This window comes from Gymnodraco acuticeps, unplaced genomic scaffold (assembly GCF_902827175.1).
Source record: "Gymnodraco acuticeps unplaced genomic scaffold, fGymAcu1.1, whole genome shotgun sequence".
Classification (NCBI taxonomy): domain Eukaryota; kingdom Metazoa; phylum Chordata; class Actinopteri; order Perciformes; family Bathydraconidae; genus Gymnodraco; species Gymnodraco acuticeps.
Window position 1 is genome coordinate 246,933 of NW_022990560.1, and position 26,343 is coordinate 273,275.

The 26,343-nt window shown below is 42.2% G+C and overlaps 2 protein-coding genes across 8 annotated transcripts in view; one reads left to right on the plus strand and one right to left on the minus strand.

The window, feature by feature from the left end:
- Positions 1–17,923, plus strand: part of ctage5 (CTAGE family, member 5) — a 33,808-nt gene extending 15,885 nt beyond the window's left edge. For 2 of the 7 annotated variants that reach the window (XM_034227655.1, XM_034227652.1), the window contains 14 exons: positions 1,978–2,157; positions 2,253–2,343; positions 2,436–2,503; positions 2,594–2,664; positions 6,226–6,327; positions 6,422–6,518; positions 8,497–8,564; positions 8,707–8,792; positions 11,498–11,611; positions 12,100–12,249; positions 14,239–14,388; positions 14,564–14,616; positions 16,335–16,504; positions 16,934–17,923. In XM_034227655.1, the coding sequence (XP_034083546.1) occupies positions 1,978–2,157; positions 2,253–2,343; positions 2,436–2,503; positions 2,594–2,664; positions 6,226–6,327; positions 6,422–6,518; positions 8,497–8,564; positions 8,707–8,792; positions 11,498–11,611; positions 12,100–12,249; positions 14,239–14,388; positions 14,564–14,616; positions 16,335–16,469 (1,365 nt within the window). In that variant the 3' untranslated portion in view covers positions 16,470–16,504; positions 16,934–17,923. The other 5 variants (XR_004570174.1, XR_004570175.1, XM_034227654.1 and 2 more) reach the window with 5 other exon arrangements.
- Positions 17,924–18,930: 1,007 nt separating this feature from the next.
- brms1la (BRMS1 like transcriptional repressor a) lies at positions 18,931–26,341 on the minus strand. Its single transcript, XM_034227662.1, has 9 exons — positions 26,112–26,341; positions 25,029–25,187; positions 23,824–23,914; positions 23,615–23,742; positions 23,423–23,502; positions 22,673–22,769; positions 22,476–22,565; positions 21,227–21,291; positions 18,931–21,113 (listed from the first exon to the last, which is right to left on the minus strand). The coding sequence occupies exons 2-9, from the start codon at positions 25,165–25,167 to the stop codon at positions 21,015–21,017; spliced, it is 789 nt and encodes a 262-aa protein (XP_034083553.1). The 5' UTR covers positions 25,168–25,187; positions 26,112–26,341; the 3' UTR covers positions 18,931–21,014.
- Between the last annotated feature and the right edge of the window lie 2 nt (positions 26,342–26,343).

Genomic DNA, 26,343 nt, shown 5'->3' on the forward strand with positions numbered 1-26,343 from the left:
GTGTTTGCATTATCCCCAAAACATAATTCAAACCTGGATACATCTACAATCTTTTAAGTAACCTTTTGTTTCATTTGGTCGCTTCTAATGCAGACTTTTCCCCCTCCAGTCCAAGTTGTGATTTTCTGCAAAATCGACCTTTTATCCAGTTTCAAGCCACATTTTGCAATACAAATGATATACATTTGGCATGTATAACTATTATGTTTTAATCAAACAATCGATAGTCTGAAACATACTGTAAGGTATCAGAGAAACAATGTGAGAAAACGTTAGCCTTCTGCTTGTAGCCCCTCCATCATTTGGCCAGGGAAACACTGATCCTTAGGTTGCGGTCGAATAATCCAAAAATCAGCCCCTATCGTCTAACCCTATCTCCTATTCCTTGACCTCTGACTGAAACGTCATGGGGTTAAGGGATAGTGGATAGGAGAATTCAAAAGGATTTAGGAGAAGAGACCGCGGTACTTTAGAGAATCGAATGCACTTTCACTATCCGACGTGTTTATGATGCTCCAGCGGACGTCATGAATGTGCGTCTGCTGCTGTGGGGAAACTATGGAAACTACAGTTTTCTATACAGCGGACTACAACATGGATGTTTAATAAGAAGGAGGGACTACTGTAAACTCATCTAGAGACTCTGCACCGTGCTCTGATGCTGTTGCTTTATGCTTTATGAACGTGGACAACAGAGAAACATATTCTTCATGACCAAAGTTGGAATGGAAATAAAAAAGGAAAGTGAAACTTATGCTCGTCACCCTCTCCCTCCGGTCCACATTAATACAAATGATCCCAATACTATGATTGTATGAACTATGAAAAGATCTTAAAATCAATACAAATGTATTTATTATAAACGTTAGTCCTTAACATCTATCACTGTGTATATCACCATTCAAACATCTTTTAAAAGTTGAACAAACCCCACACAGCTCAGTAAAGACTGTGAGATGTTGACTTTATTTGATCATTTCAGTAAAAACTAACGTTCATATTTATCTTTTTGATTATAATACTGATGAACGTTCAGAACAAAGCACTTTGGTAACTTACCACATACGTTTTAAAATGCTTAATAAGCACCGTGACCGAGACGCACAGGCTGCAGTGGAGACGCTGCGCACAGCTGATCGACAGCTGGGACACAAACCACCAAATACAAAAACATAATTCAGATCCAGTCGTCATGACTCCACTCCGGAGGGATTCCCCGATCATTTCTTAGAGTTTCTCATCAAGGGGGGGTCTCCTGTCCCCGGTACAAACACACTGCCTGAGGAAGGTTATCTGCATTGGGGAGAAATTGATTTTGAATGTGAAACTGCTTCATTAAAGGTGGGGTAGGTAAGTTTGGAGAAACCAGCTGGAGTGCGCTAGAATTTGAAAATACACAACCGGAACAAATCTGCCACTTCCTCACAGAGCCCCTCCTCCAACACACACGAACGCGCACATGACCAATGAGGGCACGAGATAAGTTTGTGCACAGATGGAAGGCTGACAGGCAGGTAGGCCATCCAGTTACTTTAGCCGGGCCGGCTCAGATGATTGGTCGTCTTTTTACAGTACTACGGCTTCCACAGATGACATTTCTTTATGGATTTTTAGTCAAAGCACTTCAGATATTCATTGCTATCGGGATGTTAAGAGCATTCCATGGAATATAACAAAAAGTGTATCTCGAGCCGGTTTCTCAAACTTACCTATCCAAGAGACTGTTAGTTTTGGAGAGGAGGGGACTTCTGTATGCGTATAATTCGGTTCTCAGTAAAAAACCTCCTGATTGATATACAAGGAAGGATTTATTGGAGATTGCAGGAACATACTCCTTCACAAAGCCACCAAACACCTTCTTTTGTTTTTGCCCTAGTGGCTGATAATGGCATATTGTGCATTACAGTGATGATATTAGTTCACATTACTTTGTGTTGTTTGGCATAAACGTAACACCTATTATGTGTACGCCTCCAGTCTTTGACAGATCGCCTGCTGAGTATGAAAGCTTGGGATTCAGAACTGGAGGAGGGGGAAGGTGAGGAAGAAGGAGAGAAGGAGACGTCCAACGGTACAGCCCAGAACGGAAAAGGAGACATTATTAAGGACACACAAGGCCATCTGCAGAAAGTCCAGAAACTCATCTACGCTGCTAAAGTATTTGACACAAACGGACAAAAAACATTGACTTGATCGGAAACATCTTTCCTCTTCACTGAGTGCTGACTTTTTGTTTGTGTTATTGTGTGTAGCTGAATGCAGACCTCAAATCTGTCGATGAAGACAAGGACAGATTATTTGCCAAACTGGACGATGAAGTCAAAGCTAAAGAAGACCTGCAAGGTGAGGCAACTACACAACAATTTAGATTTCCAATTCCAAATGATGTATTTAATCTGTACAACATAAAAACATCTGTGTTTTTTCCCCTTTAGTGAGCATTAAGGAGATGGAAAGGGAGAAGTCCTCTCTGCAATCAGAAGCTGAGACATACTCAGATCAGGTACCTGCCTCATATTAGTGTGATGTTTTATTTTATTCTTGTTTCACATTAATTTGCTTTGGGATTAATTTATTTTCTCCACGTGTTTAGGTCCAAAAATTACAACAGAAACTCCAGATTATGACAGAAATGTACCAGGAGAACGAGCTCAAGCTACACAGGTAGGCTACAAGTTTAGCATCAGAAATGATTTTATTCATAGGAAATCCTGCCCACAGTTAAGCTCACACACACTATTTTATGAACATCAAGGTTCAGCTGCTGAATTAAAAAGAGAACAAATTAACCAAAGAAAGTGAAAACCATAAACAGATTCAGGCAGTAGGCGTATAGATTCCCACTTAAAGTATTAGCCTACAGAACAGTACAGCTTAAAGAGCCTGTGACACGAGTTTCCCCCATCATCCAAACCCATCAATTTGAGTAAATATTGTCCCCTTGAAAACCGTTACTGAACTGATTTTGGATATTTGTACTTTGATAACCATTAATCTGCCCTTCAATGTTGACCATTTCCTGGATCTTCTCGGGGATTCTTCAAGTCCCGCCAAATTACGTGTGACGTCATTGCGGGCACAGCGCTCCAGCTGCACCGTTCAGGATCCCAGCATCTGCATGTAAACGCACGATGGCGCACAGAGCAGCAAGCTCAGACAGCGATGACAGTTTAATTTTGAACGTGTCTGAGAGCTCATATGAGGCTGAAGGATCGGTTTATGTTGTATCTGTTAGAAGTTTAGGAATTAGGTGCGTCAATATGGGCGATCATACGGTCATGTAGCCAGTGGTGGAATGGGACTAAAAATCATCCCGGGACTCTCGACCGGCCCACTTCGGTACCGCTAGTAAATTGTCAACGGGGGGAGTGGGGGATGTCAGGGGCGGCGGGTGCTGTAGGCTAGGGAAGGCTAAGCCTTCCCAAATATTTGTGTCACTGCATCCTGGTAAAATACAAATATATTGCAATGTCTGTGTCTTTGACATTAGCGCTGCCAGCCACCTGTGCCCTGTTCTACGAAGCCAGTTCAACAGACCCTGGATATGTTTGAGTAACAAACAAACTAACAACAACAAACTAACAAACGAGATCTCGCTAAGCGGTCCTACGACGCTGGTTATCAACTCGGTAAATCAAGCCAGGGTTTCTCTCACCAGCTGAGAGCGCGTTCACGTCTAAGACACGAGTGGATCTGACTTTAATTACATTTGACTCGAGTGTTTCGTCAACATAATGTGTTGCTTAAAATAATACTTCTGCATACAGTATGTGACACTGTAAGTGTTGCACGGCCAGATACGGCTGGAGAAGCTGACTCAGATAAGGAAATATATGATATATTATGATATTATATGATCGATGATCTGATTGATGATGTAATATGAATGATAAGTGCGACACGTCGGCGTCTTCTCTGCATACGGCAGTTTAAACTGTATTTCCTTTATCCTGTAATATGACTTGAGAGATTTAAACTCCGCACACTGAGTTGATCTCTTTTCTATAGATGCCGGAGGCGGGCAGCGGCAGGTAAAAAAAGTTATTTAGCCTTCCCAAACCTGAGCCTCACGCGCCGCCTATGGGGGATGTGCTAGTGACTTATCCGACCGGCCCACTTCGGTACCGGCCCATCGGGATTGGTCCCGATGGCCAGTCCGCCACTGCACCCAGCCCACGTAAACTGTCAACGGGGGGAGCCTCGCTGCGGGGAAACGGTGGACCTAGTGTCCCGATCGGAGTGGGAATAATAATAATAATAATCCGTGCATTTTATCCATTAATTTCCCCAACATTGTGGTAAAAAAAAACACACGTTTAATCCATGTTGGTGTACAACTACAAAAAGCATCGGTTTGTTTTCTCATCAGGAAATGCAGAAACAAACTATTTTTAATCATCATCCTCACGATCATTTAATGTATTATATGTTCGCCGAATTGACATGAAAGCACTAATAAATGTAGTTTCATCCACTTGAGTTTACAACTACAAAAATAATCGATTTGTTTTTATATCACATCCTACGGGAGGAAATTCAGCAGCTCTCACTACCGATTTGTAATCCTAATGTAATCATCATCTTCACCACGATCATGTATGTTTATGTTCGCCGAATTGACATGAAAGCACTGACAAATATGAATATACTGTAGTAAACTTCATTAAAACGTTATTAACGTGCCTAAACTCAGTAATTCACCATTTCTACGCATGACGACACACTTTGTCCGTGTTTGGCTCTCTCGCCGCACAGTGAAGCGTTCCCGCATTGACGTCACTTCCGGCTTCCCCCAAAACTTCAAAATGAGTCAAAGGAATTTCCCGCGATGTTCGAAATTATTGATATTTAACGGAACGGTATCGCTTTTTCTTTTTTAAACTGACGGTTCGAGATTACTAGTAGCCCAATATTTCATTGCACAACAGTTGTTGGGATGCTGTCACAGGCTCTTTAAGGTCCTTACACACCAAACTGACACCAAAGAACACCTCCCGATGGAACGTCGCCTCGCGTCTCCTGCGTTTTGGCCATGTTTCGCACTGGAACACCGCAAAGACTTCAGCCGACGGCCAAGTTGCATGTACGAACTGCTCATGCGTGAGTGGCAATAACTCTCCTTACCAGCAGGGGGCGGTAGTGTGTATTCGTCATTCAAAAGAGGCAACAACCGGAAGACAGACTGCGTGATGACCGAGAGAAGAAGAACAGACTGCGTGATATAAACAAACAACGAATAGCGTGTGCGTTCCATTTTCACTCTACAGCGAGAAGCTCACAGGGCTTTCCTGAACCTGTGTCGAGAGCTGGAGTTAAATGAAATCTCAGATTTGCCTTCTTAATAGTTTGTTTGGGTCCCTTCCGTTTCTTCTTGTGCACTGATTCGCTAGCTGAACAGCCAATCAGAGTGATTTCTTTGGCCGACGGCCTTTGGCCGACAACGATTCAACATGTCGAATCTGCGGCGGAAGGTGTTGGCACGGCCGAAAAGACACGACGGTGCGGGACACACCAAGACACACCAATCTGAGTAGGGCGACACGACGCTCATCGACTACCCGACATCTATCGACATCTATCAATGCCGAAAATCGGCTTGGTGTGTAAGGACCTTTACAGAGAAGAGATAACATCTGATCCTTTACAACAAACACTATATGCTCTTTGTAATCCTGCTAGTATTCCATCATTTTTAGAAAAAATTAAATACAAAATTATATAACGTAACTGTACGTCCATAGGATTTCAAATATTGCAGCAAATAATCTCTGTGGCAAACCAATGTTTATGATACTTGCACCTTTTGTTCAACAGGATAATCTCCACATATTAACACCACTTTTATAATAGTCTAAGCATTAATGCAATCACAAAATCACTGTTTGGCTATAAACTAACTATATCACGGTGACATGACTTGCCACCACCGCTAAGCTAAAGACGGCTGATGTTCGACGTGATTACGTTTAGAAGTCACATTTAGGAACTTGTTAACACCAGTGGGGTATTAACTGACATATTTGATGTCGTAGAACTCTTTAGCTCGTGTTAATCAAAGACTTTGTTACAGGCATCTAAAAAAACACATTTAAAAAACCATTGACTTTGAGGCAACCTGTAGGCTAAGTGCTGAAATGCTGAGTCATTTCCGGCTTTAGGACTTATTCCTGAAGAGCAAATACATGTTTTGGTAGTTTCAGGATGTTGACGAGTGTTTGTTTGCAGGCTTCTGACAGTGGAGGAGAAGGAACGCATGCAGAAAGAAGATAAGTTAAATAAGGCGGACAAAAACATTGCGATGGCCATGGAAGAACTCATCAACTACAGGTAGCTGCTCCGCTAAAGTATCCCTAAACACATTGACAGTGGACATGTGTGAGGATGCACATGTTAAGTCTCACCTGTGTGTCTCTTTCTTCAGACAACGAGCAGGAGAGATGGAGGAAGAGCTGGATAAAACCAAACAATCTTACCAGACTCAGATGTCAGCACATGAGAAGAAAGCACACAATAACTGGGTAAGTAACACACCAAACGTGAGCAAATAAAAGTAGAGAGATGTTTATTTTTATAGCCAAATGGTTTTCAGAAACAGAAACAGGTTCATTGCCAAGTAGGTTTACACATATGAGAATTTTCCCTTGGCCCATACATAAACACAGTAAAGAAGATACATTGCAAGAAGAGGACCACAAAACAATTATAAAAAACTATCTTGAGAAATCTATTTTAACATTAAAATATATCAATATTCACATGAAATATAGATACACCCGTTAAAATAAATGTGCAGTATTGCTGAAGTGGAAAACTGGGCAAATATAACAGGTAGCTGGTACTGTGAAAAGTATGCAGGATTCGGAGGGTTGTGCATGCCTGACAGTATTAAAATGAACACCATATTGTTTGCATTGTGTGCATTCTTACTCCATTTCCATACTCTGACGTTAGATCTGGGATCGTTTTTTTTAGTAGGGTTGTAGGTATCTGTAAGTAGTATTTGACCTGCAGTCGAGGGCAAAAGACAGGAGAGCCAGTAGGAAGCTAAGCAATGTACAGCTGTGGACAGGGCGGCAGCAAAAGGTATTTTAGCCACCTAAAATAAAGGCCCACATAAAAGAATCAATATCAGTTAGTCAGCTATGTCCTTGGTATGAAAAAGTTTGAGAAACACTGGTGTAGGCAGACCCAGAAGTTGGCATCACAAGGACTCCCTCGACAAAAAGCAATGGGATTTTTCCATTGGATTTTGAAATATTGCAGAAATAAGATTGTACTCATTAATGATACTTACACATTCATATCTTAAACTGCACTGTAACTTTAATTCATGTATTTTTTTCTTTTAATGTTTATTTTTATCTTTTTAATGACTGTTTTTAAATGCCATTTTCTTAATGTCTTTCAGTTTTGTAAAGCACTTTGAATTGCCTTGTGTTGAAAGGTGCTGTATAAATAAACTTGCCTTGCCTTACACATTATGATCAGCAGGATAATCGCCAAAGTACAAAGCTAATGTAAATGCATCATGTTCGCATTTTAGGATTTAAGGAATCCTTCCTGCAGCTCTTGATACGGATAAGTACTACGCCATTTCAAACGTTGAGCTCTGTATTCACATTACATCGAGCTTAGCTGTTTGTTTAGACAGTTGTGGAAAGTACATTCATTCAAGTATTGTACATCTTTTTTTAGATACTAGATGCTACTTCTTACTTCTTCCCCACCACAATTATTTTTACGCCACTATATTTATTTGAAAAGATAGATTACTTTGCTCTAGTTTGAGTACTTTAAGTATATTTTGATGCTTCCACTTCTCTACTTTTTACTCAAGTAACATTTGGAATGCCTGAATTTAACTAGTGACACAGTATTTATACCAGGGGTCACCAACCTTTTTTAGGATGAGGGCTACTTTCAAAAAATAAAACAAGTCGGGGGTTACTTTTACTCCTCCTTTTTGTTTTTTGCAGTGTATATATTTAGCACATTTTAACATTATTATATGCTTACCTTTTTTTTACTGTCCCATAGTACACATTGGAATGATTTCTTACTTGATCTATATTAAATAGATAACGGTGTGCTCTCTCTCTCTCTCTCTCTCTCTCTCTCTCTCTCTCTCTCTCTCTCTCTCTCTCTCTCTCTCTCTCTCTCTCTCTCTCGCTCACAGAGGCTGTGTGCTCCTTTGTGGCGATGACGGCTTGCGTTAAAAAATAATAATAAACATATTTGTAAAGTGGGGGGACTTTTTTCCCTCTGAAATAGAGGGATATGAGGGATGTCTAAAATGCATGATCTGTTTGGTATTTTGAGCTAAACACATCATAGATGTGTTTTTTATATATTTGTATATATCTGAGACCCATAATATATGCCTAAAAATAGCATGATGGGAGATCTTTAAGAGAAATATTTGTGGACTTCTTCATTCTCTGCCTGTATAAATGTACGATTGTCATCCTTGTCACTGATCTCGGTTTGTTGTTGCAGTTGGCCGCCCGAGCAGCAGAGAGAGAGCTGTCAGACATCCGGAGAGAGAACGCCCTCTTCAGACAGAAGTAATCAAACAGCAGATAAACTGTGTTCTGAATTCCTTAGAAATGTTTGAGATGTTTCCCGTGTTGTTTGTACAGTACAAACTGTGTATTGCATAGCCGGTTCTGCTCGTCACATGTTGACATTAAGTCTGTTTGTTTACAGGTTGACAGATACGCAGTTTAAACTTGACGCCCTCGACAAAGATCCCTACGCCTTGGACAGCCTGGCTAGACCTCTGCCGTTCAGAGGTGAGCACACACACAGAAACAAACACATGCTCGTTTAAAGGGAAGGGAGTTCTGGGAAATAGCTGTAAGGGAAATGTCAACAATGTTTTTTTTTTTTAGTAGGCCAATTAAGAACCCACTTATACTATTAGGAAATAAAAAAAGAATAATACTTATTCCTTGTAGGGTAGCAATTATGAAACAAATTACAAGGAAATAGTTCAGAGAAAATAACTTGGCTAACTCACAGAAATGGGCGAGTGGTCACAAAACATTTCTAATGACCCTGTGGTAAGATGTGATAATTAATGTACGTATGGTGTTAATGATGTATCCGCTATCAATCCTATGAGTACTGTAGCTGGAGCAGTTAGATTAACATTAACACTGCCTTGCGGCCTGTAGCACCATCCTTGATGGAGCATATGTGTGGACTGGAAAGGAGTGAGCAGAGGGTGGAGTTGTCGATTCTTGTTCTGTTTTCTGTGACTATCTTCCTCACCCTCTCAGACTTTCAGTTGCGCGCGCTACTAAAGGGACACGCTACCATGGAAACCAATAAATGGTGTAGCTGTATTAAAGTCAGAGTGGAAATAGTCGTGAGTAAATCTGATTTTGAAAAATGCGGGAGAAATATGACCCCGGGAGGAAACCGGGAGAGGGCAATGAAATCGGGGGGTTGGCAGGTATGGCTACATCGGCCCAGAACATTTCCATTAGGAGAAATGTGCTGTACTTTCAAATAATGATACAAGTATAAAAACACAAATGTGCCAAAACACAGACAAATTTGTTTAACATCTTCAACAACTTGACAACACATGGAGCCATTAGAAAACATTCCCCAACTCCATTGCGGCTTTCACACCAGCGCTTTTCCCTTTCTAGCTCCGAGCTAGAGCTTTTCTGGTTCAGCTCCGGTTTCCCTTTTCTGCTCCCGCTCTGTTCACACCGCCCAGAGCCCGACTGGTGCTGCCGCTGCTGCGTCATGACGTCACCGTTTACATCGCTGATTTGCTCCCCAACGGCATTACGGCGCTCACAACAACAACGGGGAACTGCGTCGGGTCAATGATCGTGTTGCTTTTAATCACACGAAGCCAGAATAAATTGAATAACGACTTCTCCAACCTTATACTTTTCTCCAGAGTGCCGTGGTTCATTGTTTATTAATGTGTTTCTGCAGCATTTACCGACCGCTGCAGTGCTGGCTGCTCTTCCACGGGAGTTTATTCTCCCCCGTTAGCTCCCGGTTAGCTCACACTGCTGCGGCCGCTCTAAAGTATTCACTGTCCGACTCACACAAGCAGCTGATACATATCCCCAGTTCCCCTTAGCCTAAGTGAATGTGTGTCAGTCTGAATTGACGCTGTTTGGCATCACAATGCTGTTATGAAAGTTTCTCTGGTATAAAATGGGTAATGTTAGCATAGCAACCGAAGCTAAACTGACTACTTGCTATAATAATAATAATAATAATAATAATAATCCTTATATTTATTATAGCGCTTTATCAATGACTCTCAAAGCGCTTTTACAAATACACATTACACATACAGATCATACATACATGTAATGGTCATCTATCCTATCCGTTTTCTACAGGCACATTTTACCGGCGTATTTTCATTATGATTCTACTTGTGATAGTCGGACACGACAACCTGTGCAGCCCATGTATTGATTCCATCCGATAGCTGCTATAATACAAAACAACACATCTGCCTCTCTCCACAATGATCAATAACAGTGAACGGATGGTCAAAGTAAGGTACAAATAAACAGAATCACACGAAGCCTGGTTAGTGTTGCCTGACTTTATAAAGTGTGTTTATAAGCACTACTGCTTGTAGGCAGGCATGACAGTCGACCCATGTTCAGGGGAGGTGGGTTTAGTTTCCTGCACGCCTCGACGTAAGAGAGACGTAAGCGACGCCACCTCTTAGCTCCGAAGCTCTTGCCTCTAGACCGACAATTTTTTGGAGCTGGAAGTGAACCGGATTCCGGAGCTAAGAGCCGGCGCCGCTGCGGTGTGAACAGGAAAAACCGGCGCTTTTCAGCTCCAGCTCCGAGCCGGAGCTGAAATAGCGCTGGTGTGAAAGGGGCACAGGAAACATGCACAGCATGAAAAAAGCGCTGCAAATAAAAAACGGAAACAGGGACACGACAAAGTGATGCACACAGCTGGGACCGGAGCACTTGTTGATGTTCGGGGATTATAAAGTAAATAATGAGTTAGTCTGTTTCATATCTGTAAGTGTTTTGTCAGTATATTTGAAATGACTAGGTTAGCTTGCTACAGCAGATCTGCAATAATATCTGAAAGAATCATGTGATCACATTGTTAAAATAAGACAATACGATGTACATGTAAAGTTTCCAGTGACAGTTGGCAAACGTTATAATCCCGAACCTTAATGGCGTTTTGGTCCCAGCTGTGTGCGTCACTTTTTAGTGTCCCCATTTCCTTTGGGTTCTGAGCTTCTTGCAGCGATTTGTGTATGCAGCGTTAGTAAACCCCTGTAACTAATTGTTATTCAGTTTTTTGTTTTTTATGATGTGTGGAATGTTAAGTTATTTGATGTATTTGACCTTTAACTGTATCTCATGTTGTTATGGAGGCCCTTTAACCGTATCATTTCCTAAAATACAAAAAATAAACAAACACATGCACACATTCCCTGGACTCTGGCCTCACTAAACTCCCCCCCCCCCCCCACCTGCAGCTGAGAGGTCCCCATACGGGCCCTCCCCTCTGGGACGACCTGCCTCTGAAACCAGAGCCTTCCTGTCTCCTCCCACCTTAATGGACGGACCGCCTGCTCGACTCTCTCCTAGAGGTACTCACTCACTCACTCACTCACTCACTCACTCACTCACTCACTCACTCACTCACTCACTCACTCACTCACACACAGTAGAGTTATCAAGAGTACACCCATCGCTCTGTTATTTCTTATATGTGATTTACTTTATCACTAGGACTTACTTAGCTGATTAGAATTTGAAAAACATCTTCCCATATGGAACATTTATGAATTCAGTCACATAGTAATCACTGGCAGCATGTTGGAGAGGAGCAGCTGGCTGCAGCATGATCAACTGTAGAAGCTTAAACATGAGTAGCATGGTGTGGAAACTGGAAACACAATGAAAATAAAAACTGATGCGACGATGTCTTACATCTCATCTCCTGCTTAATTTTCTGATATTTTGTCTGTTGCCGATTGGTTCTTCCCTTTCTGTCTCCCTCTTTCTCTCACGCTTATCCTCCATTACCTCTCCTTTCCTCCTCGTCCTCTATTTCCTCCGGTCCTCTCCTCCACAGTGCCTCGCGGTCCAATGGAGCCCCCCGGGGGCCAAGGAGAGATGGAGCGGATCGGAGGTCCTCATTCAGACAGCGGTTCCATCTCTCCAACATGGGAGAGAGATCGCAGGGGCCCCCCACCAGGACCCCCTGGGCCACTAGGACCCCCAGGTGTGTGAGAAAGACAGTCGCAGTCGCATATCAAACGATATATTTTTTTAACCACTGTTTCTTGTCCTTGAGGGAAAATGCCATAAAGTCAAGGAATGATAGGAAGGAAATCATGAGGGAAAGAAAACCAAGGCGCTAAGAGAATATCACTACCTTGGGACGGATGTTGTCTTCTGTTCTTTAAAAAAGCAAGTTTTAGAAAAGCAGCAATTGAGTGTGTGTAACGTTAAGTAGGTCAGGATTTAGATCAGAAATGGCCTCAGGTTGCCTCAAAACTACCCAGGTAAGTGCTCGAGTGTAAACTAGTGCTGTCAAAGCGAATACTCTGGAAAAAGTCATTACGAGATGTGTAAGAACTCAGCCTGACTGTGGCACCGTGTGTTCAGGCTCAGTCTTTGCTGTTCTAAAGGTGTTGGTCTGCACAGGTGTGGCTCATCACATGAATGACTCTGAAGCAGACCTCATTAAGGTTATTAGAGGCAGAGCTGTGCATGGCAAGTCAACAGCTGCGTAGTGTGAATGTCTAAAGCTTGTTGATGGTGCATGTGTATGTTCTTACATGCATTTTGACACTGGGGACTGCAGTTGTCTGTGAAGCTCTACTTTACAAAAATGTTGTGTCATTTATCACGTGAACCTGAGGGAACTCCACCTACTGAATTATCAACATGACACTATCACTGTTTGCGAGCTAGCATACGACCGCCGCTAGCTAGCAAACAGCGGCTATCGTTACTAGCTGGCTATCTAGCTAGCAATGTTATTCTTATCATTTTAAATGTTTTAATTAACGTTATTAGTGCGTTTTTCTGTTATTCAAAGTTACTGTTGGAAGAAGTACTCGGATCCTTTACCTAAGTAAAAGTACTCGTACTATGGTCCTAAAATACTCCACTGCAATTCAAGTCCTGATTTCAATATGTGCAAAAGGACAAAACAAAGAATGTATTTTCTCCGCCGTCTTAGGTCTTTTGGGGCGAGCAGAGAAATTCTTCTGTTGTTCTTTACATCTGTGATCTTGTCTATTCTACAGTACTGCAATACTACCTGGTACAAATGTTTGTCAGCAGCTTTCAAATCAAAGCTGCTCCAGCTGTTAAAAATCTGCTCAAAGATTGTTGGTCCAGCCTGTCAGAGACTCTATGACTCATCATAACAACCTAGTGAGGCTGTCCAACCACATCATCTCTGACCCAAAGCATGTTCTGAACAGTGAGTATGAACTGCTACCATTTAATGGGAGATACAGGGTCCCACCATTCAATAAGGTCAGACTGAAGCATCCTTTGTGCATCAGTCAGTCCTCACAGTAAACACAGAGCTGATCCCAGATCAAATGCACGCTGAAGGCTCTTTGAGCAGCTTTTCTGCACTGATTGTGTGATTGTGCTGTTATGTTAAATGTTTGTTGTTTGTGTTTCATGTATTGTGTCTGGATACTTGTCTGTTGTTAGACATGGAGCTGCTGTGACGCAAGTCACATTTCAGACCTGATCTGACAAATAAAGTAATATCGTATCGTAATATCTTACATTCAAAGTACAAAAGTCTTGGCATCAAAATATAATACTTCATTTACAAGATGTAATACGGGTCATTTTTGCAGTTTTCAGAATACTTTAAATGAACTCAAGAAATATCCGCTATATGTACTCCTAGTATCAACAGTAAAAGTACTTTTCACAGTATTTTATTTTTATGCTTATCATTTTATCATCCATTATAAGAGCATTTTCGTATTGTATTATAAATAAATGTAGTGGAATATTTACCTCTGGAATGTAGCGGAGTAAAGGAATAAAGTATCATTAATGGAAATACCCAAGTACAAATATGTACAACAAAAAGTACTATACTTGAGTATATTCACTACTTTCCACCTCTGCTCATAGTGCACTCCACATGGCAGATGGAGTCCAGAAGAACACAGATTGAGACACAGCTTTAATGTCTCAGTGTGTCCCCCCCCCCCCCCCCTTTGTCTCTCAGGGTACATGTTCCCTGAACACGGTGCCATGTACAGGAGACCTCCCCCAGGAGCCCTCGGCCCACTGCCCCCTCCTGGAGCTTTCCCCCCCGGCCCTCTGCATCCTAGGGGTCTCCCCCCCGGACCCCCTCACCCAGGGCTAGACATGATGGGTGAGTCACCGCCATCTGTATATATATTCTATTGTATATCGTATATTTCACTGTAAATAGGTGAATCAAGGACATGTATGTGAACTCTTTGTGAACTAGACAAGATGGACACTAAACCAAAAGCACCCGTGTCCTTGATCATGGCTCATTTCCTCTGTTCTCTATGTCAATGCAGACGGCTCCTACAGAGAGAACCACCTGGGCCCTGGGGAGCAGGAGCACCGAGAGGTAAGAGCTGGCAGGAATCCTTCAAAGCTGGTGACATTTAAAGGAAAAAATCACGGCTTAGAAAGTCAAACATTTTGAAATGAAGGCAAATGAACTTGAATGTGCAAAAGCAGAAATTGAAGTGGTTTTGATATTATTAAAGATCTGCAGCACATCCATTTGGACCCAAGCAGAGCCTCCTGGAAATCAATAACCATTCACACTATGACCATGACTTGGTTCCTACAGGTCCTTGACATACTTGAACATTTGCAGGGAAATAACCAGGGCGTTGAAAGTGTTTAAAAAAGACATAAATAGGCAGAGGTCATTGAAAACTTGAGTTCACTGGCTGCGTTCTGGCTACAGCCGACGTCACATCGACTTCTTTCTGCGTAATGGTTACGGCCCGCCCTCTACTACATGGTAGTGGCTCGTGGGGAGACCCGCAACATAAAAGAAAACACACAAAACATCCAGTACTTAACAGCGATCATTTATTTAAATGTACAGCCGTTACTCACACAGGCCAACCAGCAAACGAACGAGGTCTGGAGGACTGGCCAAAAGAAACAAAAAGAAGGAGGGGGCCCGAGCCAGCCACACCACGGGCCGTACCAGAAATCTAACAAAAGCTACGGGAAACAAAATAAAGCCACGAAAACTAGACTACCAGGTCCTCCAGGATACACATCATAACACAATAGCAAAAGGGTCTACAGATCAGAAACAGCAGAGAGATCGTCCACAGACAGTCTTCCGGCAAAGGGATAGGTGAACGATCCTTCTCCTCCAGTCTCTCCGAATAGCCCGGCTGAGTGGAATCTAGGAACACCTGCGCAGAGGCGGAGCCAGGGGCAGACCAGCTGCACCTGCGCAGAGGCGGAGCCAGGGGCAGACCAGCTGCACCTGCGCAGAGGCGGAGCCAGGGGCAGACCAGCTGCACCTGCGCAGAGGCGGAGCCAGGGGCAGACCAGCTGCACCTGCGCAGAGGCGGAGCCAGGGGCAGACCAGCTGCACCTGCGCAGAGGCGGAGCCAGGGGCAGACCAGCTGCACCTGCGCAGAGGCGGAGCCAGTGGCAGACCAGCTGCACCTGCGCAGAGGCGGAGCCAGTGGCAGACCAGCTGCACCTGCGCAGAGGCGGAGCCAGTGGCAGACCAGCTGCACCTGCGCAGAGGGAGACAGAAAACACAACAAGGAGGGGAGCACGTAACAGTAATGATATGACTGCACATTCTCTTAGGTTCAGAGTGTCCTCTGCAACTTCTGAATTTCCGAATTGACCAATCCAAATCGAGTATTCAAACAAGCCACGTAACGACCCCTGATAACTACCATTGATCAGTGTCTTAGTCTATGCCATGTTGGATGCTTGAATTTGAGGGCCTGGAAGGTGTGTGGTGTGTGTGTGTGTGTGTGTGTGTGTGTGTGTGTGTGTGTGTGTGTGTGTGTGTGTGTGTGTGTGTGTGTGTGTGTGTGTGTGTGTGTGTGTGTGTGTGTGTGTGTGTGTGTGTGTGTGTGTGTGTGTGTGTGTGTGTGGTGTGTGTGTGTGTGTGTGTGTGTGTGTGTGTGTGTGTGTGTGTGTGTGTGTGTGTGTGTGTGTGTGTGTGTGTGTGTGTGTGTGTGTGTGTGTGTGTGTGTGTGTGTGTGTGTGTGTGTGTGTGTGTGTGTGTGTGTGTGTGTGTGTGTGTGTGTGTGTGTGTGCCTGCCTATGTAACACCACTTTCTGTGTGAGCAGTCCGGTCCCGGTGATCGAAGGACCCCACCTGACGCTGATCCAAGGATGGGCGCCCCCCCCCCCTGGTGGACGCCCGATGGGCCCCATGGACGGTCCCTTTCCTCGTCGGGCCCCCTACGGACCACCCCATCCTGATTTCTACCCCCCCAGGGGACCTCCCATGATGCCTAGTAAGCCGTCACCTCTATCATCACAATATGTTATAGCCTTTTAACCCCCCCCCCCCCCCCTGCCTGTAACATCTCCTTTAGACTCCGTTGTTTATTACTCTTACATAGTGACATCATAATGCTCCAACACATTGCATGTGATAGGCTAAGGGGCGGGTCATCTCTAAGCAGTTGACCAGTCACAACAGAGCCGGCCAGCTAACCAATCAGAGCAGACTGGGCTCTTTGAACATTAAAGCATGGAGACATGTCACAGTAGAGACACGAAATAATAACATGAACCTGAAGATGAGCAGAATTTGGCCCCTTTAACCTCTCTCTCTCTCTCTCTCTCTCTCTCTCTCTCTCTCTCTCTCTCTCGCTCTCTCTCTCTCTCTCTCTCTCTATCTCTCTCTCTCTCTCTCTCTCTCTCTCTCTCTCTCTCTCCAGTGTGGGCCCCTCTCTCTCCAGGGATGTTCCCTCCTCGTTTCCCTCCCGGTCCTGGACTCCCTCCTCTTCACTACGCTCGGCCCCTTCCACCAGACGGCCCCCCACATCCCTCACTGGGTCTTCCCCCTCCTCAGCAGTCCCCCCCACACAGCCAGTCCCCACAGCAGCACCCCCCCTCGCCTGAAGACGCCATCTGAGCAGGTTTTCCACTTGGAGCTGTGGGGTGTTCCTGGTTAAAGGTTAACTCAGCGGGCGGTGGATTTTCCATCGTTCTGAACATACTAACCAGGAGGATGATTTAAATAAAGGTTGTCAGCGCGGGGGGGGGGGGAAACCATCGGCCTTTATGAGCCCTTTTGTTTCTGTCTGCTGCACACTCTTCCTCTTCTCCTCTCTTTTCTCCAGCTTTATTCCCTGTGAACTAGTTCCTGTCATTGTGGAGTCACAGTGGCAGCTGAATCAGTGTGTGTGTGTTAATGTTGCCATGAGAACCAGCAACGTTTGCTTTTATAAGGGTTAAAAGCGTGCATGTAGAAAGGCTGTGTGTGTGGGATGTGTCAGTGAATGGGAGGGTTTTTACAAAAATCTAAATGGCCCAAAGCTATACATTACTATAAGAAAGAAAAAATGGTTTTGTTGTACCAAACCTATAATGACACTGATCTTAAACTCGATTCAAATTCATGTCAAGTTTTGTTTTGTCCTAAATCTGAGAGGCGTATACTTCCAAAAAGAGACATTTTCTTAAAATATGATAAAGTGCATATCTGAATTTCCCTCCTGTGAGGATCCTTCCTTCATCCACAGCTTTGATTTCCAACAGCAGTGAGGAGTCAATGAAAGTGACTTGTGTGTTCTGTCAGAGCGCTGTGACTCCTGCTGACCACCAGGGGGAAGGGAAGGACTGGAAGAGACAGACAAATAACACCCATGTGAATTTTGTAAAAAGTGATTAATAATAGATACAAATAAAGACTGTCAAATTATCAATGCTCTCATCTTTCAATATTGTATCAAGTGAAACGTGTTGTGCATGGAGGAACATCATCAGAGCCTTCATCTTATTGATCACAGCCATTGATCCATTTTTAAAGCCAGATTCAAACTTCTCAACTATGCTGACGACTTAACAACAGGTACAACAAATAAGGTTTGCTAGAATAATCTTTCTCAGTTCCTTTCAAAAAACCGTTTCTTAATGAATGCTTTGAGGAGCATCGAGTAGTGGTTCACTGCAGCCTCTTGTGGCTACAATCAGTATTACAACAACAATCCGTTTTCACAGAACAAGTGATTCTGCCTGTTCAGTGATTAACGGCACAGAAAACACACTTAAAGGATTTATCACCAGAAACTATTTCTTTCTTCATTTTAGAACTTGGTAGACAATAGAGGGTTTTCAGAGGAGACATTCTGTGTTCTCGCTCAGCGTAGAGAGGTCAGGGGATTCACCACCGGAACAAGTCACTTAGGATAGTTTTACTCTTTTGGGACAGTTGCTCCATTTTGGAATGTTTCTTTTGAAAACACAAGTTCAAGTAAAATGTCCTATAAAATAGAATAATAACATTAAAATAATCCAAAGATAAATATCCAATAAAATATGAAGTAAAAATAAAATACAAGTATTAAATGAACATATACAATAATATTTAAATAAAACTAATAGTAAAATGTTCAGTTAAATATCAAATAAAGTAGAATCAAAATATTTATATAAACATTAAAAGTCATAGTAAAAATGTCAAATTAAATGGAATAATTGTACAGTATGTATATGAACATTAGAAGTTATGATTTTAATTTCTTATAAAATAAAAATATTTATACAACATAATGTTTATATAAAAGTAAAATGTTCAAATAAAATAAAGATATTTATATAAATATTAGAAGTTATAAATCCAATAAAAGAATACATTTTGAAAACATTTATTCAGTAAGTTACATAAAGTTACAAGTAAGCCTTTTTTCAATTACAGCTAAATGACACAATGTATTTATAAAACAACTTTTATTGTAAAACCCACACAATCAACACAAATATACCTGACACAATATTTAACATTAACAGTCAAAAAGAAAATCGTTTTTTGATTTGAACATCCCCAACAACTTAATGTTCAGAAACTTGTTTAAGAAAAGAATATGAATACATGGCAGTTTGTTCAGACTCCGTTCTAAACCGTGGGCTGTATGTAAAGACTCAGTATGGTCCTAGTGATGGAAGCGTTTGAACGTTTATGAGCGATAATGCACACGTGACGTTTGAAGAGAGGAGGTAGTTGCCTGTGAATACCAACTTTCAAATCCTTTCAATTTTATTTCATTTGTCACTCAAGTTCCAAAATGATTTTGTTAGCATGACTCGTCGCTTTTTCATCCCTGGTTTGCAATGAGCAGTCCTTAAAGGCTGTCATATCAGTCTGAGTGTATGCTATGTATATTACACTGCTTTACCTCGCTGCATCAGAACGCCCTTCAAAGCCCCCAGAAAAACAGGTCCACTTTCATTGGTTATTCAGTTTGTGGTATTGTGACTTCCTAGGTAACAAAAGTCATATAAATCTTTATTTTTTCTTTCTTAATGTACTCACTAAGTCTGTCTTGGCTAACGTATGCACATTATTTTGTATATGTATCGCCTTATTTTCATTTTAACTATTGATCTCACTAATTAGTCATTTGTCTCGACCACAATCACCGCAACCAAGGCGTCACAAAGCAACATGCAATCAATTCAACGTGAAGAGTAGGCACTATGGAGTGCTGGGTGCAAAACGGTACACAAATTAGAAAAACAACAACGTAATAAGTCTCATACAAGTCATTTAAACTGATCCACGTAAAAAAAGGTTTGAATGGCACAATTAACCACCGGTGTTTCCTATTATGGCGCCGGAAGCTTCCACAATCACCCTCTAGGTTTAGCGTTACAAATCCCACATTGTTTACAATAACTTGCAAACATCTGGATCATGTGAAAAGAAACGTTATAAAAGTACAGAGGACGACTATGGCCACATTGTGATCTGATGAAGTTAGACTTTTCTCTTAGACTTCTGATCCTAACTCAATTCAGAGTCCTACTCCTCTACTGTATAAACGCTCCATTATCCCAAAGTAAAAATGTGATATTCTTAAAGGCTCTTGGACAGCTGGTGTAAACCATGTGACTCGTGGTGCGTGTGTTGAATGGCGTTCATGTCAGAGATGTTAGATGTCAAACACATTGTAAAAAAGACTTTGATCACATTCACTCTCGTTGTGAACACACCTTGAAAAGAAAACTGAAACCTGGGTCACAGTCATTTCTGAAGCCTCACCATGTGGTGAACAGTTTCAGTGTTTCCGTCTCTTTCCTCCGATAATGAAGAACCGGTAAATGAAATATGAGTGGAAACGATGCTCCTCTTCCTGTTGTCCTGAAAAAGGGATTCAAACCCTGAGTCTTTATTGTGTTTGCCTGTTGGCACGAGAGGCAGCTTACCGACTGGTGTCGCTGTTCGCTAAGGAGTGCAGAGGATTGTGGGTAAGGTCCAGCTATGAGCTCCGTCATGTTTGAGGAATGAACTCTGTCCATGTGATATATTAACAGGGATACTTCACTCTGAAGCGGAGGAACTTACCCCTACTGTACGCTATATTTGGAATATTTTCACTGCCTTTTCCAACTGTAGTCGTTATATCCCTTTATGCCGTCTTCAAAGCCACCAGACTCCATCGAAACAGTGATATGAGCAAGAAAAACTAAATAGTTGTTTGTCTAATGTTGTCTCCAACCATTTGCTTGTTTGTGTTATTCTTGGGAATAATATCTGAGGAAACCCCGCAGTAAAATGAGCTTTTTTGTCCCTGTGGCTTTGATCAGCAAGCGAAACGTCTTCAGTTCCGGAAAGAGTTGACAAACGGTGAAAATAGTCTAAATGTGGCGTCCAGGTGGCTAAAAGAAATGTTGCTGCTACCCCGCCAACAGCAGTAAAGCCAATTGACTGTTACAATGGATACATTACTGTACCTTATATCTGGTGCATTCCTGTTTGGTGTGCTTTGTTAAGTGTGTGTTTGGTGTGTGTGCTCTTCAGCAGTTGAGAATGGGCCTGTTTCTGTCTTGTCTGAATGGGAACACGGGGCTGTCAGAGTCGGACTTCCCTCTGTGCGGCCCCAGCGTGGCCACGGCCTGGAAAACAACACACACGTTAAAAAAGATTCACCAACCCCAAAACACACCGATGCCAAAGCCCAGGGGACGAAGACACAGCTCGGAAAATGTACACATACACATCTGCACACCTTTCTGATGGCGGTCCAGTCCTCCAGGATGTCCAGGTCAGGGAGCATGTAAACTATATATGGGCGTGGGCGGAGTTAAGGGCGGTGCCACATGGAGCAGGGATTAATGACATTCTAAATATAAGGACATATCCAGAGTGCAGCATTTTGGATTAGGCAGTTTAAATAAATGAAACCCAATCAGAAACCCAGAAGGGAACGGTATTCCCCTACAGCTACATGTCAGATGTTCTCTCTTCTCTGTGAGCTGTTCTGTAGGATAACACTTTAACCCCTAGATTCCACCGGGTCCGTCTGCGGCGCGTTACGGCTGCGCCGCGGTGCTCACGGCGATCGCGGCCACTCTAGTCAATGGGTGCTATTCCACCACACGCGGCGCGTTACGGCTCAGAAGCGTCCCAGAAGCGCCTCGGCGCAGGGCTCCTCTACAATTAGGATGAATCCTATTTTCGACGCGACGCAGCCGTAACATAATGTCGGGCAGCCAGGAAGTGGAACGTTCAGAGCATATATATATATATATACATACATACATATACACACACACACATTTTGCAGACCCTATCCATCCGTAGTCTTTCAAGTAGGAGGAGAAATGCCAGCGTTCTCCTCCGGTCTACAGACACTGTGTAAATTATATATATAGAATAATTATGATGATGAATGCCTTTTTTTACCACTAAAATACAGCAACACATCTTTGATTCATGTCGTTTATAACTGGGATATTACAAGTATTATTAACTTAGTCTGTACAAAGTAGCCTGTCCAGGAAATATGTCCAAATCAACAAAAACTGCGAGCCGGCAGGCAAGACGCTCCGCTTCTGAAACGCGCCCGGTAGGGTTTGACGCCGGACCAAAACCGCGGTGCAGCCGTAACCGGCACAGACGGACCCGGTGGAATCGAGGGGTAAGTGGGAATCTATACGCCTACTGCCTGAATCTGCTTTATGGTTTTCACTTCCTTTGCTTCATTTGTTCTGCTTTTAATTCAGCAGGTGAACCTATGTTCATCAAATAGTGTGTGTGAGCTTAACTGTGTTAAACTAAAACGCAGCATTTTCTGTCAGCTCAGATTTTCTGACTGCTTTTTGAAACTGTAGTGTGTGCTCATGTGTTTCAGTGTTGGTGTACAGGCTGCTGCCTGAATCTGCTACCCATTGGGCCATTTCAATAACACTTGTGTTAGTTGTGCAGCTCTGGTGTAAGTACTCTGTGTAGAAGGTGTATTAGCAGTGGAAGGATATCAGACACCACTGAAGGTCTCCTCCTCTTCTTGTCTGGACTCAGAGCGTCTCTCTTCTTCTTCCTTCCCGACAGCTCGTCATTCCACAACTCTGATAGAGAAACAGGCACATAGAAATGTATTGAACATGATGTCAATATAGTATACAGTGCTGAATGTGTGTGTGGATGACATCACACGATGTATTGAGTGTGTCACCTGATGTGATGTCTATGCTGTGTCTGTCTTCCTCCAGTCTGCGGATTTTCTCCTCCAGTTCACTCTGCACGGTGTCCAACAGCAGCAGCTTCTCACTCTGCAAGCACAAACACATTCACACGTGTTTAGAAAGAGACGTCATAGTTTGTTGCTTCATTCATAACATATACAATTCTAAATGAACATTTAAAAGTCTATTTAGCCCGGTATTTTGCCACAGTTATAGATAAGGATGAGGCTACAATCATATTATTGGTAATATACTTCTGTACAATGGAATACCATGATGTTTGGAATCAAGTGATTCAACCATTTTCGATCATCCCAGAGCGTTAAATCCAAAACAAAACAAATACAAAATCATTTTCAACTTGTTAAATAATCTGCTTCAATGTGTTTTTGTACATTCAGACCTAAAAAAAACAACTAACAAATCATGTTCTTTGTACACAAAGTAAGGCATGCTGCTGCATTGATATGATGAAGTCGGTTTTCTTGTCTTAATATTTGTCGATGATGTGAATGTAGCTGCTGTGATGCAAGGAAATGTCAGACTTGATCATCATTGATCATTCACTTGAAATCATTTTTGTATTATACCCTATCTATCTGGAAAAAAAATATATCACAAAAGATTTGGAAAAGCCCTAAAACACCACAAACATACACCCACAACCTTTGTTTGTAATTGTGAAATAACACAACAGTGAAGAACTAAAGGTAAATAGTGAGTGTGTGTGTGTGTCTCACCTCCCAGTGCTGGCACGCTGCCTGGATCTCACATTCATACTTGTTTTTCACAGACTCCAGACACAGCTCTCTGTAGATGCCTGATGAAGACAGAGTGAAACATAGGAGAGTGAGCAAGGAAACGAGAGTGTGTAAGACTGTGTGTGTGTGTGTGTGTGTGTGTGTGTGTGTGTGTGTGTGTTTCGAGCTTACCTGCCACCTTGGTGCGGACCTGCATGTTCTCCAGCAGCACGGCCAGAGGCTCCAGATACTCTGCCGCCCTGCCGGCCTCCACCTCCGTCAGCTTGCTGTTCACCTGACTGAGGCGCTCATGATACAGCCTGCACACAAACATTACTTTGAATGACGTATAGTTAATAATGTTACAGTCTCAAGATACAAATAATCTATTTCAGTCTCACTGGTCTTTGAGATCGGTGAACTGTTTCTCCAGGTTGGTCATTTCATCCAAACACTCCGTCCTCCTCCGCTCACAGTCCTCCTCGTCCATTTCTGGAACATGATCAAAACACACACACTTTGACACTGGGAAGCGGTTCAATGAGCAGATAATAGGGATGTAACGATATATCGAATATCGCGGTAAATAAACGTCCCAATACCGTCGTGAGACTGACAAAATCTACCGCGATTTAAAAAAAAATGTTTTTTTTTTTTTTAAACCTTTATTTAACCAGATGGTCCCATTGAGATCATCGATCTCTTTTTCAAGGGAGACCTGTCCAACATGGCAGCAAGTAGGTTACAACATGAACATAAAACAACAGATAACACAATCGTATTCACAGGGCTACAGTATATGTATATCTCGCCCTGTCAATAAGCCTCACCTTCTTGGCAAAAACGGTATTGTTTTTGAAGTGGTGGAGAGACAATGCAGTTTGACCCACTGCTGTCACCCATGGCCAAAGCATATCTCTCTGTCCCAGCAACATCAGTACCAAGCAAGAGAGTTTTTTCCACAGCAGGGGATATTGTAAACGCCCAAACATCCCAGCTTCTACCTCAAAATGTGGACATGCTCATATTCCTAAAAGATAACCTTGATGATGTTGAGTGAGTGAGTGAGTTAGAGTTGAGTTACTTGAAAGACTAAAGTGAAACTTGATTTATTCTATTGCAGGGTCTGATTATTATATTGTTGACACTTTAAAATACTACTATCCTACTAAAATGCTGTACAAATCAGATTTATTATTTCATAAAGAAAATAAAAAATGTAAAACATTTTTTTATTTTCTTTATTTTTCAATATCGCGATATTATCGTACCGTGAGTTTTTGGTATCGTTACATACCTAGCAGATAAGGAAGCAAAACATGGTAGACATTCACTATTTCTGCCAGAGAGTTTTTATTATTTTGTTATGATTTACAATTTTGGGGGCAAAGATCTAATCGAAATTAGATCAAATTCTGAATAAAGTGTTTAAGTTGATGATGTTTTAAAAAAGTTACAATAACTGATAGCAGACGTAAATAAAAGATAATACTTCAGTGCGTGCTGAAGAACAACACATTCATACACTGAAATAATGTGTATTTCATTAACATTTCTACTGAATTAGAATGTTGTGCTGGTTTTATACGGCTTCAGACTCTCTCACCAGAGCTGTCTCCATCCTCGGAGACGGAGGAAGTGTCGGAGTCCTCCTCCTCGGAGCTGGACGCCTCCTGCTCGTGCTCCTCCACCTCCATCTCCTCAGCCGTGCTCTCCTTCTTCTCCCGGTCCCGGTGCACCGGCATGGCAGCAGCTCCACTCCAGACTGGTAGACAGAGAGAAACAGGCATTCATTACAATTTTCTTTCTGAACACTACAACAGAGTTTCTTTCGCCAGACATGAAAATAGCATTATTTTTTTTATAACATTTTTATATGTATATAAACACAATAAGGTAGAGTAAAAATGTGCACGTTGTAGTAAATCATATACAGCATATTACAACATATTACGATAAATACAGTGGTATTAGTATTAATGCAGATAAGAATAAGGAACACCTGATTATTGCTCAGATGTACAGTGACAAACTCGTCATGTTAGTGTTGTTTGATGAGTGCAATATCAATAATAGCATAAAGCATTATTTCAACACTTTGTTAGATTTGATTTACATGTATTTTTGTATATATTTATTTGACTGTGTATTAACCCTAGGCAGTGATGCAGGGATAGCCACTGACATTTTATTCCGGTCGAAAGATGCCTGAACAAAATATATTACATATACATTCCGTCATTTATCTGCATACCTATAATCGATCATGTTGGGAAATAACGTCTTATACGTTGCGCGAAATTCTGTAATCTCAATGAGTATCCCTAAAAATGAGAATGAACCCGTTTGTCAGAATCAGAATCAGATACGGGTATTGCCAGGTAGGTTCACACATACGAGGAATTTGACTTAATGTCATGGTGCATACATCAAATATACTGTAGATGGCTTTGTTATATTGCTTGAGATGATATATTAAAATATAAACTATACAAAGCAGTTTTAATTGACTGGGAAATCGGGTTTCCTTTAAATAATACAAATATACAAGTTAAATACACAATAACAAACGAAAACACATCAGTTAGCATTGCTTTAGCATGTTAGCTATTCAGATAGCAGGCACCCTTAGCACGACTTGATACACACACATATTAACAAGGAAGTTTTAAATAAAACCGTAACTCACAATATGGGGTCGTGCAAGACGTTTGCAAGAGTGTTTAAATAATTCAAAATAAGCTTGAACTTATTTTCCCTCGCTCGGTTAGAATGTCACTCGTGTGCCTCAGCTAAGCTAAAAACAAATGTTCGTTGGGCGCTCTCTTATTTGTGTTGGGAGCTGTAGTCTTATGTCTTGCCAATGTTCACATAACCTAAGTTCTAACAACCTGCCGTGAACTACGTTACCCATCAGCCCT

Coding starts and splice junctions, on each gene's coding strand:
- brms1la (XM_034227662.1), bottom strand. CDS start 25,167: ATGCCGGTGCACCGGGACCGGGAGAAGAAGGAGAGCACGGCTGAGGAG. Junction 23,915..25,028: donor CGAGGATGGAGACAGCTCTG/GTGAGAGAGTCT, acceptor ATCATGTTCCAG/AAATGGACGAGGAGGACTGT. Junction 23,743..23,823: donor TTCACCGATCTCAAAGACCA/GTGAGACTGAAA, acceptor GTTTGTGTGCAG/GCTGTATCATGAGCGCCTCA.